The following is a 15,000-nucleotide window of genomic DNA, read 5'->3' on the forward strand; positions in this document are numbered from 1 at the left end:
TGTGTAGTTCAGTGGTGAGTGTTACCTTGTGTTGCTCAGTAGTAAGTGTTACGTTATGTTGCCCAGTGTCAGCAGCTACCTGCTACCATCCCTCTCACACACTACCATGCATGTTGTTATACATACAAGCATGTATGTTGCTATACATGATAGCATGTATGCTGCTATACATGCTAGCATGTATGCTGCTATACATGCTAGCATGTATGCTGCTATACAACCTAACATGCATACTGCTATACATGCTAGCATGTATGCTGCTATACATGCTAGCATGTATGCTGCTATACAAGCTAACATGCATACTGCTATACATGCTAACATGTATGCTGCTATTTATACAAGCATGCATGCTGTTGTACATACAAGCATATATGATTCTGTACATATAAGCTTGTATGCTGCTATACATGCTAGCATGTGTGCTGTTATACAAGCATGTATGCTGCTATGCATGCTACCATGCATACTGCTATTCATGCTAGCATGCATGCTGCTGTACATACAAGCATGTATGCTTATCTGCATGCATGTATGCTGCTATACATACAAACATATATGCTGCTATACATACAAGCATGTATTTTTCTATACAAGCATGTATGCTGCTATATATACAAATATGTATGCTGTTATGCAAGCTTGTATGCCGGTATTCATACAAGCATGTATGCTGCTATACGTACAAGCATGTATGTTGCTATACAAACATGTATGCTTCTATTCATACAAGTATGTATGCTTCTATCCATACAAGTATGTATGCTTCTATTCATACAAGTATGTATTCTTCTATTCTTACATGTATGCTTCTATTAATACATGTATGCTTCTCTACATACAAGCATATATGCTGCTATGCATACAAGCATGTATGCTGCTATACATACAAGCATGTATGCTGCTATACGTACAAGCATGTATGTTTCTGTACAAGAATGTATGCTGCTATACATACAAATACGTATGCTGCTATGCAAGCATGTATGACGCTATTCATACAAGCATGTATGCTGCTATACGTACAAACATGTATGTTTCTATACAAGCATGTATGCTGCAATACATACAAATATTTATGCTGTTATACAAGCATGTATGCTTCTGTTCATACAAGCATGTATGCTTCTGTTCATACAAGCATGTATGCTTCTTTGCATACAAGCATTTATGCTTCTATTCATACAAGCATGTATGCTGCTATACAAGCATGTATGCTTCTTTGCATACAAGCATTTATGCTTCTATTCATACAAGCATGTATGCTGCTATACAAGTATGTATGCTTCTTTGCATACAAGCATGTATGCTTCTATTCATACAAGCATGTATGCTTCTATTCATACAAGCATGTATGCTTCTATTCATACAAGTATGTATGCTTCTATTCATACAAGCATGTATGCTCCTATACAAGCATGTATGCTGCTATACAAGTATGTATGCTGCTATTCATACAAGCATGTATGCTTCTTTGCATACAAGCATGTATGCTTCTATTCATACAAGTATGTATGCTTCTATTCATACAAGCATGTATGCTCCTATACAAGCATGTATGCTGCTATACAAGTATGTATGCTTCTATTCATACAAGCATGTATGCTTCTTTGCATACAAGCATGTATGCTTCTATTCATACAAGCATGTATGCTTCTATTCATACAAGCATGTATGCTTCTATTCATACAAGCATGTATGCTTCTATTCATACAAGCATGTATGCTGCTATACAAGTATGTATGCTGCTATTCATACAAGCATGTATGCTGCTATATATACAAACATGCATGCTTCTGTACGTAAAAGCATACATTCTGCTGTACATACGTGCATGTACTCTTCTACACATGCATGTAGTTATTGAGGACAGCAGTAACAGCCTGATTGATCAGTCCCTGATCCACCGTGAGGCCTGATCATGGACCTTGCGCGGGGGCGTTGACCCCTGGAATACCCTCCAGGTATACTCCAGGTAGTATTTTTGGATATTTATGATATAATATACCGACACTTAGGCAAATTAGGCGAATGTAACGATAGTTAAATAAATTAGACAAGAATACACCGACACTTCCGGAAACTAGGCAAGAATACACCGACACTTCCGGAAACTAGGCAAGAATACACCGACACTTCCGTAAATTAGACAAGAATACACCGACACTTCCGGAAACTAGGCAAGAATACACCGACACTTCCGGAAACTAGGCAAGAATACACCGACACTTCCGTAAATTAGACAAGAATACACCGACACTTCCGGAAACTAGGCAAGAATACACCGACACTTCCGGAAACTAGGCAAGAATACACCGACACTTCCGTAAATTAGACAAGAATACACCGACACTTCCGGAAACTAGGCAAGAATACACCGACACTTCCGTAAACTAGGCAAGAATACACCGACACTTCCGTAAATTAGACAAGAATACACCGACACTTCCGGAAACTAGGCAAGAATACACCGACACTTCCGCAAATTAGACAAAAATATGCTCAGTATGTAAACTAGCCCAAACTATACCGACACTTGCAGTGTGCAAGTTATTGATAGAAGGTTCAGTAGGAAGACGACAGGTTTCAACACCATCCACTGCATAGTTTGTTTATAATTAACAGTTTCTTGACGTCTTGTCAGATATTTTAACAAACCTACAAAAACTCTGACAAATGTACAATAATTCTGTAGGACTGCCATAGTTTTCAGTAAGCTGCCTCAAATGTGAGGGGGGGGCGGACAAACCCCGTCTGCAGAAGGTAACTTGATGATTGACAGAAATTCGTGACCAGCCAGGCTGTGGTGCCTGCGTTGAAGTGGGTGCATGAAGCAGCAACAGCCTGAGTGATCATGGCGTCAGTAGGGAGGACAGGTCTGGGACCAGACTGTGGGGACCATCGTTAACACTTTGTTGTGTTTCTTGTGGTGAAAAATACTCGTATTTCTTCAGAAGCAAAAATTGTTGAATTTTGTTTGGCAGTCATTCTTATATTGTTGGTATATATGAGAGAGGAGCGTGGAACACATGATTGTTGGTATATATGAGGAGCGTAGAACACATGATTGTTGGTATATATGAGGAGCGTAGAACACATGATTGTTGGTATATATGAGGAGCGTAGAACACATGATTGTTGGTATATATGAGCGTAGAACACATGATTGTTGGTATATATGAGGAGCGTGGAACACATGATTGTTGGTATATATGAGGAGCGTAGAACACATGATTGTTGGTATATATGAGCGTAGAACACATTGTTGGTATATATGAGGAGCGTGGAACACATGATTGTTGGTATATATGAGGAGCGTAGAACACATGATTGTTGGTATATATGAGAGAGGAGCGTGGAACATATGATTGTTGGTATATATGAGAGAGGAGCGTGGAACACATGATTGTTGGTATATATGAGGAGCGTAGAACACATGATTGTTGGTATATATGAGAGAGGAGCGTGGAACACATGATTGTTGGTATATATGAGGAGCGTAGAACACATGATTGTTGGTATATATGAGGAGCGTGGAACACATGATTGTTGGTATATATGAGGAGCGTAGAACACATGATTGTTGGTATATATGAGGAGCGTGGAACACATGATTGTTGGTATATATGAGGAGCGTAGAACACATGATTGTTGGTATATATGAGGAGCGTGGAACACATGATTGTTGGTATATATGAGAGAGGAGCGTGGAACACATGATTGTTGGTATATATGAGGAGCGTAGAACACATGATTGTTGGTATATATGAGGAGCGTGGAACACATGATTGTTGGTATATATGAGGAGCGTGGAACACATGATTGTTGGTATATATGAGGAGCGTGGAACACATGATTGTTGGTATATATGAGAGAGGAGCGTGGAACACATGATTGTTGGTATATATGAGAGAGGAGCGTGGAACACGTGATTGTTGGTATATATGAGGAGCGTGGAACACATGATTGTTGGTATATATGAGGAGCGTGGAACACATGATTGTTGGTATATATGAGAGAGGAGCGTGGAACACATAATTGTTGGTATATATGAGAGAGGAGCGTGGAACACATGATTGTTGGTATATATGAGGAGCGTGGAACACATGATTGTTGGTATATATGAGCGTGGAACACATGATTGTTATATGAGGAGCGTGGAACACATGATTGTTGGTATATATGAGAGAGGAGCGTGGAACACATGATTGTTGGTATATTTGAGAGAGCAGTACACATGGTATATATGAGAGAACAGCACACATTATGGTATATATGAGAGAACATCACGCATGATGGTATATATGAAAGAGCAGTACACATGATGGTATATATGAGAGAGCATTACACATGGTATATATGAGAGAACACACATGATGGTATATATGAGAAAGCATCACACATGACGGTATATATGAGAGAACAGCACACATGATTGTAGGTGAATGATGGTGTGGTACTGTTTTGTAGGTGAATAATAGTAGTCTAGTACTTTTGTAGTGTTGTGTGGCACTGTGGTAGTGTTGTGTGGCACTGTGGTAGTGTTGTGTGGCACTGTGGTAGTGTATGGCACTGTTGTAGTGTTGTGTGGCACTTCTGAGGTGAATAAGGCACTTGTAGTGTGAGGCATTGTTTTAGTGGCATATAGCACTGTTGTATTGTGGCACTTGTAGTGCCAGTATGGCACTGTTGAATTTTTGTGGCACTTACACCATTATTGGTATAGTAGGCGCGGCTGTCTTCAGACTTAAACTTGAAAATGCTGCCACGGTTGCCCATGTTCTTGCGTCCCTTTTTGCCTCGCCCCTTGCCTCGCTTGGCCTCGGTGACGCCGGCGGTCACCACCAGCACCAGCAGCAGCACCGTCCACGCCCACACAGCCTTCATGCTGGCGGCTCTCCTCCAGAGATCACCTCAGGCCCATACACCTGCCGGAATAACATTCATAAACACACATTTTACATCTAAGAGTAGATGAAACTATAAGAACGTTTCATATCTTGGTAAATGGTTTAGTCACTCGCTACTTGATAATGGTTCTGGAAGGACCGAAATGTCATGTACTTCCATCTCCAGTTTGTAGGTTAGTTGTGATATATTTCAGGTAGTTTATGCCATTGAATTTTAAAATAAAACAAACATGCCCACACATGCAGCATCTGGGCTGGATTGACGGAGTTCTTTATAAAGAAATGCAAAATACCACCATCACGAACACTCTGTATTCTTTAGAGGAAGAGCTTAAATCTAAGTGAAATTCCAGAGACTTTAAAAAAAGTACATCGTTCCTCTGCACAAAGAAAGCCATAGAGGTTTGACAAATTAAATAAACCAGTAGTACTAACATCACACATAAGTATTTTGAAAGAATGATGGGACACTAAATTACAAACTTTTTGGAAAAACATTACCTGCACAACCCAAACCAGCCTGGATTTCTGGGAAGATCATACTGGTCACAACTGCTAAACCAAAAATCCAGATGTGATCTTCACGGATTTTGCGAAGACACTTGAAAAATGTCTTCAGGCAGTGATAACACGTAAGATGGTGTCGGTGAGAGTAAGTGGAAAAATAAGCAAATAAATATTAAGTTTCCTGATTAATATTTCATAGTAAAAGTAAACGAAGCGAAATGTTCAGTACCCCAAGGCACAGTCCTTGCTCCTTTACTGTTTTTATCCATTAGTTCTTATTCATTAGCGGACAATACAACAATAAGCATGGAAGTCAGCTCGGCAGAAGACAGGAAAAACTTGCAAGAGGATATAAACAAAGTCTTACATTGGACAGTTTAAAGTACAGTGTGCATGTTATGGCATCAATAACAGAATGTTCGGGTAATCCGAACATATTACCCCAGTATTCTCTTATTTACATTTTGTCGGTATGTTGTACCACTTATCCTGTTCGGTGGTGCCGAATTCCAACCGTTTAGATATGGAAAGAGTGAAGAACTCGAAGGGGTAGTGCATATAATACATAGGAGGACCACCTAATAAAACGAAAGGAACGGGTGAAAAATTTGGGTAAAATAATGTCAGCTGACATATCATTTAGAAAACACAATAAGGCTAATGTTGCGAAAGCCAGAAAAATAAAAGGGGGCATAATGAGAACTTTCAAAACAAGAGAAATGCCAGCGGTGACACTGGTCAAATCACTTGTGCTCTTTTTCACGGGTCAGTGTTGATGGCTCTGTTTAAGGCGAAACATTAGATCTGGAGCATGTACAAATAACATGGAAACACCTTAATATATACATCCTTGAGCATGACTATGTGTACGTGTACACTTGGGGAATTAGTCCACAATTTTCACATTTCCATAACTGTGTACTGGAGTGAGAAATATTGAAGTGTAAAATGACTCCAGTGAAGAAGAGCAGAGCTGTGGGTACAGCAAGATAAGTGTCAATGTGCATGGTCATTGACTGTTCATCCTTTGTAGATGAATGGTTCAGAGAACCGACATGTTGATAAATTAGACACATATGCAACTCTTGGGTATCTTTATTGAGGAAACGTTTCGCCACACAGTGGCTTCATCAGTCCATACAAAGGAGAATCTTGAAGAACAGGAGGAGAATGAGGTAATCAGTCCCTCAACCTTGAGTCGATGTGGTCAGTCCATCAATCTTGAATAGAATACGGCATACGTGCTGAGAAGGAGCTTATAAACCGTTGGCAGGAGAGGTGTAGCAGTCATAGGTGGTGTAACACTTGTTCAATGTTGAAGTAGGTCGTGCCCAAGAATTAGGCAAGATTCTCCTTTGTATGGACTGATGAAGCCACTGTGTGGCGAAACGTTTCCTCAATAAAGATACCCAAGAGTTGCACATGTGTCTAATTTATCGACTGTTCATCCTGCTACCACTAGGTATCAGAAATATTGCTAGAAGAAGGGTAGAGGGATGGAAACTCGGGAAGCTGGTTGTCATAAGTACGTATCACACAAGGTTGTGTGATTTTTGTATTTGAAAAAAAAAATCTTGCTACTCCCAACACAGCTAGAAATTAGCTGCAGTTTTGAGTGCATTTAAATTCAACACTAATTTTAATGTGAGGTACCTGTTAAACTAATTACTATAATGAAATTTAAAAGTCTGCATCGAAGCAAAATCTACAAACGAAAAACTGCTCTTGTAGACATGCGCTCACAAGAACACCTGACTGGTCAGGAAGTCTGGTCTATACTAATTACTGAAACCAAGAGAACACTGCATAAATGTTCACAATAAAGCTAACAGAATCCTTGGCTTCTTATCAAGAAGTATAAATAATAGAAATCCTCAGATTGTTCTTCAACTCTATATATCCTTGGTTAGGCCTCATTTAGATTATGCTGCACAGTTTTGGTCACCGTATTACAGAATGGATATAAATGCTCTGGAAAACGTACAGAGGAGGATGACAAAGTTGATCTCGTGTATCAGAAATCTTCCCTATGAGGATAGACTGAGGTCCCTGAATCTGCACTCTCTCGAAAGGCGTAGAATTAGGGGGGATATAATCGAGGTGTATAAATGGAAACCAGGAATAAAGGGGATGTAAATAGCGTGCTAAAAATATCTAGCCTAGATAGGAGTCGCAGCATTGGCTTTAAGTTGGAAAAATTCAGATTCAGGAAGGATATAGGTTTGGTAATAGTTGTGGATGAGTGGACCTAACTCCCGAGTACCATCATGGAAGCTAAGACGTTGTGTAGTTTTAAAAATAGGTTAGATAAATGCATGAGTGGGTGTGGGTGGGTGTGAGTTGGACCTGACTAGCTTGTGCTACTAGGTCAGATGCCGTGCTCCTTCCTTAAGTGAATGTGACTTGATTTGACTAGGTTAGGGAGTTGGCTTAAGCCGGTAGGAGAATTGGACCTGCCTCTCATGGGCCAGTAGGCCTGCTGCAGTGTTCCTTCTTATGTTCTTCCATTGGGGGTTCAGTTGGTAGTGGTCATAGGAACTGTGCTTTGATTCGCTCATTACTGGTAGACACTGGTGGCCCAGTAGGCACTCGAAGCCTCAGCCCGGGAGCCTTCTACCATTAACATATCTATCCTGAGAGCGCGCGCGCGCACACACATACACACACACACACACACACACACACACACACACACACACACACACACACACACACACACACACACACACACACACACACACACACACACACACTGTTAAACCTTTTTGGTTCATACAGTGCGTTCCGGAAAATGGGAGGTAACCTATTTTAATGCAAGGAAGGGGAAGATAACCCGAATCCTTTGGATCAAGAGCGCTTCACCAGCAACAAGACCCCTTCCGGCCCCCCTCGACCCCCCTCCCCCCCTACACTAAGTCACCGTAAAGCAATGGTGATAGTTGAGTGGTTTGTGCTAGGGGTAAGGGTCTTTCCTCTGGAAAGGGCGCCACACTTTTTCACAGAATGCTTTCTGACTAAGAAACCAGCATCTTTTTCCTCATAAATGATGGTGATATAAATTTTGATTCTTACTGCCGATAACATAGTACGGATTATAGATATGGATTGTGGAATGTGAGAAATAAACTTGTAATAGTTACTTGCTCTCTGATTGAAATGTAATATGATGCGAGTTCTTCACAAGAGTAGAAATTTAGTAAGTTTGGTAATGTTAGACTGGGAATATGTTTAGAATGGTAAATAGTTTAACGGTTCTGGTGGTTTGTGAATAAAATCAGAGCAGATGGGCCTGAAGGTGCTCCCTCCTCTCCTTGATGGATCCGCTGCTCGTATGGAGTATAAGTTTGGATTTAGTCGTGTTGTGTGATTGAAAAGTCTTACTGATGGATGACTGTACTTTCTATATTCGAAAAGGTACTGTTGTTAATAGAAGACTGAGATTCATGACCGTGGAGAGCTAATAACAGCTGCAGTACCTGTTAGCACACTTGTGTGTACATTTGTCTCCGTCCAGAGTTTTGCCTTTGAGTGGAAAATATTGATAATAGTTTCATTGGGTTACCTAAGATTTATAAATTACAGTTGATAAATGATCATTACTGCCGATCAAAAAAAAAAAATAGTCGTTCACTGCAGAAGAATATTATAACTCGGTCCATCCTCCGCTTTACGCTTCATGCATGAGGAAAGCGAGGTTTTTTTAAGGGGCACCATAGGCACAATTACAAAACGCAGTATCAACATCCTTAGTCCACCAACTATTCAGCTTGCTCTTAGTAAATATCAGAAATATTGCTTGAACCACGTAGAAGTTTTCAAGAGGATACTAAACCACTAGCTGCTACAAGTGCCAGGTTGTGATAGGGGTGTGCGTCTGAGGGGAAAGTAACAACAGCCTGGTTGACCATGCAGTGAAAAAGAAACCCTGGCCTTAGGCTGGAAGCCTGCTAGTAACAAACTCACAGGTGTTTACGTCTGTTGAATTTTGTCAGTGCGTCCCGCATTGACAGACGTTAACGCTATTTCAGTATTATAATGACGGGAAACAACGTGCGTAGGACGTACATGTTGCATGACAGAAGGTGGTAACGTACAGTCAGTAATGAACTGCCCAGTCGACGTTGATAACGAAGTTATTGTAGTCCAGTAAGATTACTAGACCAGATAGTGTCTGATGGTTATTATGTAGGTATGTCAGCTTAGCTGAATACGTGGTGGTGACCTCTCAGTTAAGGTGTGGTGGTGAAGACCACACCTGACCTGGTAATGGGCGTTTCTACTGGGGAATTTATAACTCCAAACAGAACAGGTGTTTTTGTACGCATTCACCTCGTGTGTATCTACCCGATTTTTATACCGTCAGAATTTTAATATTCGTTATTTTATCTTAAATTATGTTAACATAAAATGACCTACACACACACACACACACACACACACACACACACACACACACACACACACACACACACACACACACACACACACACACACACACACACACACAGATGCACGCACACACGAAATCAATTTAAGTGGTAATGCACGACTGCCAATGAATATACAGAAAGGTGGACGGGGGAGGGGGAAATAGAACCGTGGTTTGAACCACGGTTTTATAAACCCCGTCCACCTTTCTGTTAATTCATTTTATGATATAAATATGGTTAACAGTAACGAAAAAGATACATGTGGCAGCGTTGGATACATCGTTGTGCCGTAGAGCTGTGAACTTCTCGCCGAAAGTGTTTAATTTTTCAGGGGTCACTGAAAACTTTTCACATTATGGACTCCCCTACATAAAGTACACAGATAACCGATGTTTACATTATCAACCACCGGGAGGGAGAGTTTAACACAGTTTATGATGTGCTTTTGATTATCAAACTAAATTTGTCTTAAGAGAGTAAATGCTGAGACATCTAATATATTGACGAGTGATGATTATTACTACTATTACTACTATATACTTTTACTGCTGCTACTACTATTACTACTATACACTTCTACTGCTGCTGCTATGTACTTCTACTGCTATTATATACTTCTGCTGCTACTACTATGTATTGCTACTGTATACTTCTGCTGCTGCTGCTACTACTACTACTACTACTGTATACATCTACTACTACTACTACTACTGTATACATCTACTACTACTACTACTACTGTATACATCTACTGCTACTACTACTACTGTATACATCTACTACTACTACTACTACTGTATACATCTACTGCTACTACTACTACTGTATACATCTACTGCTACTACTACTACTGTATACATCTACTACTACTACTACTACTGTATACATCTACTACTACTACTACTACTGTATACATCTACTGCTACTACTACTACTGTATACATCTACTACTACTACTACTACTGTATACATCTGCTACTACTACTACTGTATACATCTACTACTGCTACTACTACTACTGTATACATCTACTGCTACTACTACTACTGTATACATCTACTACTACTACTACTACTGTATACATCTACTGCTACTACTACTACTGTATACATCTACTGCTACTACTACTACTGTATACATCTACTACTACTACTACTACTGTATACATCTACTGCTACTACTACTACTGTATACATCTACTGCTACTACTACTACTGTATACATCTACTACTACTACTACTACTGTATACATCTACTGCTACTACTACTACTGTATACATCTACTGCTACTACTACTACTGTATACATCTACTGCTACTACTACTACTGTATACATCTACTGCTACTACTACTACTGTATACATCTACTGCTACTACTACTACTGTATACTACTACTACTACTGTATACTTCTACTACTACTACTGTATACTTCTGCTACTACTACTGTATACTTCTGCTACTACTACTGTATACTTCTGCTACTACTACTGTATACTTCTACTACTACTACTGTATACTTCTACTACTACTACTGTATACTTCTACTACTACTACTGTATACTACTACTACTACTACTACTGTATACTTCTACTACTACTACTACTACTGTATACATCTACTGCTACTACTACTACTGTATACATCTACTGCTACTACTACTACTGTATACATCTACTACTACTACTACTACTGTATACATCTACTGCTGCTACTACTACTGTATACATCTACTGCTACTACTACTACTGTATACATCTACTACTACTACTGTATACATCTACTACTACTACTAGATACTTCCCACCACCACCCCGCATACCGCCACCACCACCACCACTGCATACCACCTGCCACTACTGCATACCCCTGCACTACCACTGCACACTCCACACACCACTGCATACCCCACCACCACCACCGATACCACACACACTGCATACCACCACATACCACTACCATACCACTGCATACCACCACACCACACACTCACTCTCACCACACCACTGTTTCACTCTCCACCACCACTACCACCACTGCACACCACTCCACCACCATTGTACACTCACCACTACCACTGCACATCACCACTACCACCACTCTCACCACCACCACCACTGCATACCTGCCATACCACTGCACACTCTGCCACCTACCACTGCATACCTGCACCACTCCACCACCACCACCACTACATCACCACTACCACTGCATACCTCCACACCACCACGTCACTCTCACCATTACCACTGCACTCACTACACCACTCACACTCACTCACCACCACTGTACACTCTGCCATCCACCACGTACACTCTGCCACCACCACTGCATACTCACCACCACTGCATACCCCACACTACCTGCACACACACACCACCACACACCACCACCACCACTGCATCCACTACCACCACCGCATACTCCACCACCACCTACCACTGCATACCCCACCACCACCACTGCACATCTGCACCACCACTGCATACTCCCTCCACCACCACTGCATACCTCCCACCACCACCACTGCACACTGCTACACCACCTGCATACCACACTACCACTGCATACTCTCACCACCACACTGCACACCATACCACTACCACTGCATAACTCCACCACTGCATACTCCTGCCACACATCACACACTACCACCACTGCATACACCACCACCACTGCATACTCTCACCACTGCATACTACTACCACTGCATACCATCACTACCACTGCACACCTGCCACTACCACTGCATACTGCAACCACCACTGCATACTACCACCACCACTGCACACACACCACCACTGACACCACTGCCACAGACACCTCCACCACTGCACTACCACCACTACCACTGCACACTCCACCACTACCACTGTACTCACACTACCACTACTACTGCACCACGCATACTCCCACCACTACCACTACTGTATACTCCACCACTGCACACACCACCACTCCACCACTGCATACTACCACCACTACTGCTCCCCACTACCACTACCACCACTGCATACCACCACCACCTACCACTCATGCACCCCACTGCCACCACCACTATACCACTGCATCTACCACTACTGTATACCATACCACTCTCATCACCACTACCACCATACACCCCACTGCACCACCACTATATAATCTCACTACTACCACACTCATAATCTCACTCACACTACTCACTCACCACTATACATATCTACACCACTACTACTATATAATCTCACTGCTACTCCCACCACTACTATATAATCTCACTGCTACACCGCACCATATATCTCTCTGCCACTACCACTATATCTACTGCTACTACCACTACTCTATTCTACTATTCTTCTGCTACTACCACTATATTCTACTGCTACTACCACTACTATATTCTACTGCTACTACCACTACTATATTCTACTGCTACTATCACTACTATATTCTACTGCTACTACCACTACTATATTCTACTGCTACTACCACTACTATATTCTACTGCTACTACCACTACTATATTCTATATTCTACTGCTACTACCACTACTATATTCTACTGCTACTACCTACTATACTACTGCTATTCTACTGCTACTACCACTACTATATTCTACTATATTCTACTGCTACTACCACTACTATATTCTACTGCTACTACCACTACTATATTCTACTGCTACTACCACTACTATATTCTACTGCTACCACCACTACTATATTCTTCTGCTACTACCACTACTATATTCTTCTGCTACTACCACTACTATATTCTTCTGCTACTACCACTACTATATTCTACTGCTACTACCACTACTATATTCTACTGCTACTACCACTACTATATTCTACTGCTACTACCACTACTATATTCTACTGCTACTACCACTACTATATTCTTCTGCTACTACCACTACTATATTCTTCTGCTACTACCACTACTATATTCTACTGCTACTACTACTACTATATTCTACTGCTACTACCACTACTATATTCTACTGCTACTACCACTACTATATTCTACTGCTACTACCACTACTATATTCTTCTGCTACTACCACTACTATATTCTACTGCTACTACCACTACTATATTCTACTGCTACTACCACTACTATATAATTCTACTGCTACTACTACTACTATATAATTCTACTGCTACTACTACTATATAATTCTACTGCTACTACTACTATATAATTCTACTGCTACTACTACTATATAATTCTACTGCTACTACTACTACTATATAATTCTACTGCTACTACCACTACTATATTCTACTGCTACTACCACTACTATATTCTACTGCTACTACCACTACTATATTCTACTGCTACTACCACTACTATATTCTACTGCTACTACCACTACTATATTCTACTGCTACTACCACTACTATATTCTTCTGCTACTACCACTACTATATTCTACTGCTACTACCACTACTATATTCTACTGCTACTACCACTACTATATTCTACTGCTACTACCACTACTATATTCTACTGCTACTACCACTACTATATTCTACTGCTACTACCACTACTATATTCTACTGCTACTACCACTACTATATTCTACTGCTACTACTACTATATAATTCTACTGCTACTACTACTATATAATTCTACTGCTACTACTACTACTATATAATTCTACTGCTACTACCACTACTATATTCTTCTGCTACTACCACTACTATATTCTACTGCTACTACCACTACTATATTCTTCTGCTACTACCACTACTATATTCTACTGCTACTACCACTACTATATTCTACTGCTACTACCACTACTATATTCTACTGCTACTACCACTACTATATTCTACTGCTACTACCACTACTATATTCTACTGGTACTACCACTACTATATTCTACTGGTACTACCACTACTATATTCTACTGCTACTACCACTACTATATTTACTGGTACTACCACTACTATATTCTACTGCTACTACCACTACTATATTCTACTGCTACTACCACTACTATATTCTACTGCTACTACCACTACTATATTCTACTGGTACTACCACTACTATATTCTACTGCTACTACCACTACTATATTCTACTGCTACTACCACTACTATATTCTACTGGTACTACCACTACTATATTCTACTGGTACTACCACTACTATATTCTACTGGTAC

General features: G+C 40.6%; 1 protein-coding gene across 2 annotated transcripts in view; it reads right to left on the minus strand.

Annotated features, from left to right (window-relative positions):
* LOC128689498 (immunoglobulin domain-containing protein oig-4) overlaps nucleotides 1-15,000 on the minus strand; it is a 124,100-nt gene that overhangs the window by 33,340 nt on the left and 75,760 nt on the right. For both annotated transcript variants that reach the window (XM_053777861.2, XM_053777860.2), the window contains exon 2: nucleotides 4,711-4,928. In XM_053777861.2, the coding sequence (XP_053633836.1) occupies nucleotides 4,711-4,887 (177 nt within the window). In that variant the 5' untranslated portion in view covers nucleotides 4,888-4,928. The remainder of the gene's footprint in view (nucleotides 1-4,710; nucleotides 4,929-15,000) is intronic.

This window comes from Cherax quadricarinatus, chromosome 18 (assembly GCF_038502225.1).
Source record: "Cherax quadricarinatus isolate ZL_2023a chromosome 18, ASM3850222v1, whole genome shotgun sequence".
NCBI classification, from domain to species: domain Eukaryota; kingdom Metazoa; phylum Arthropoda; class Malacostraca; order Decapoda; family Parastacidae; genus Cherax; species Cherax quadricarinatus.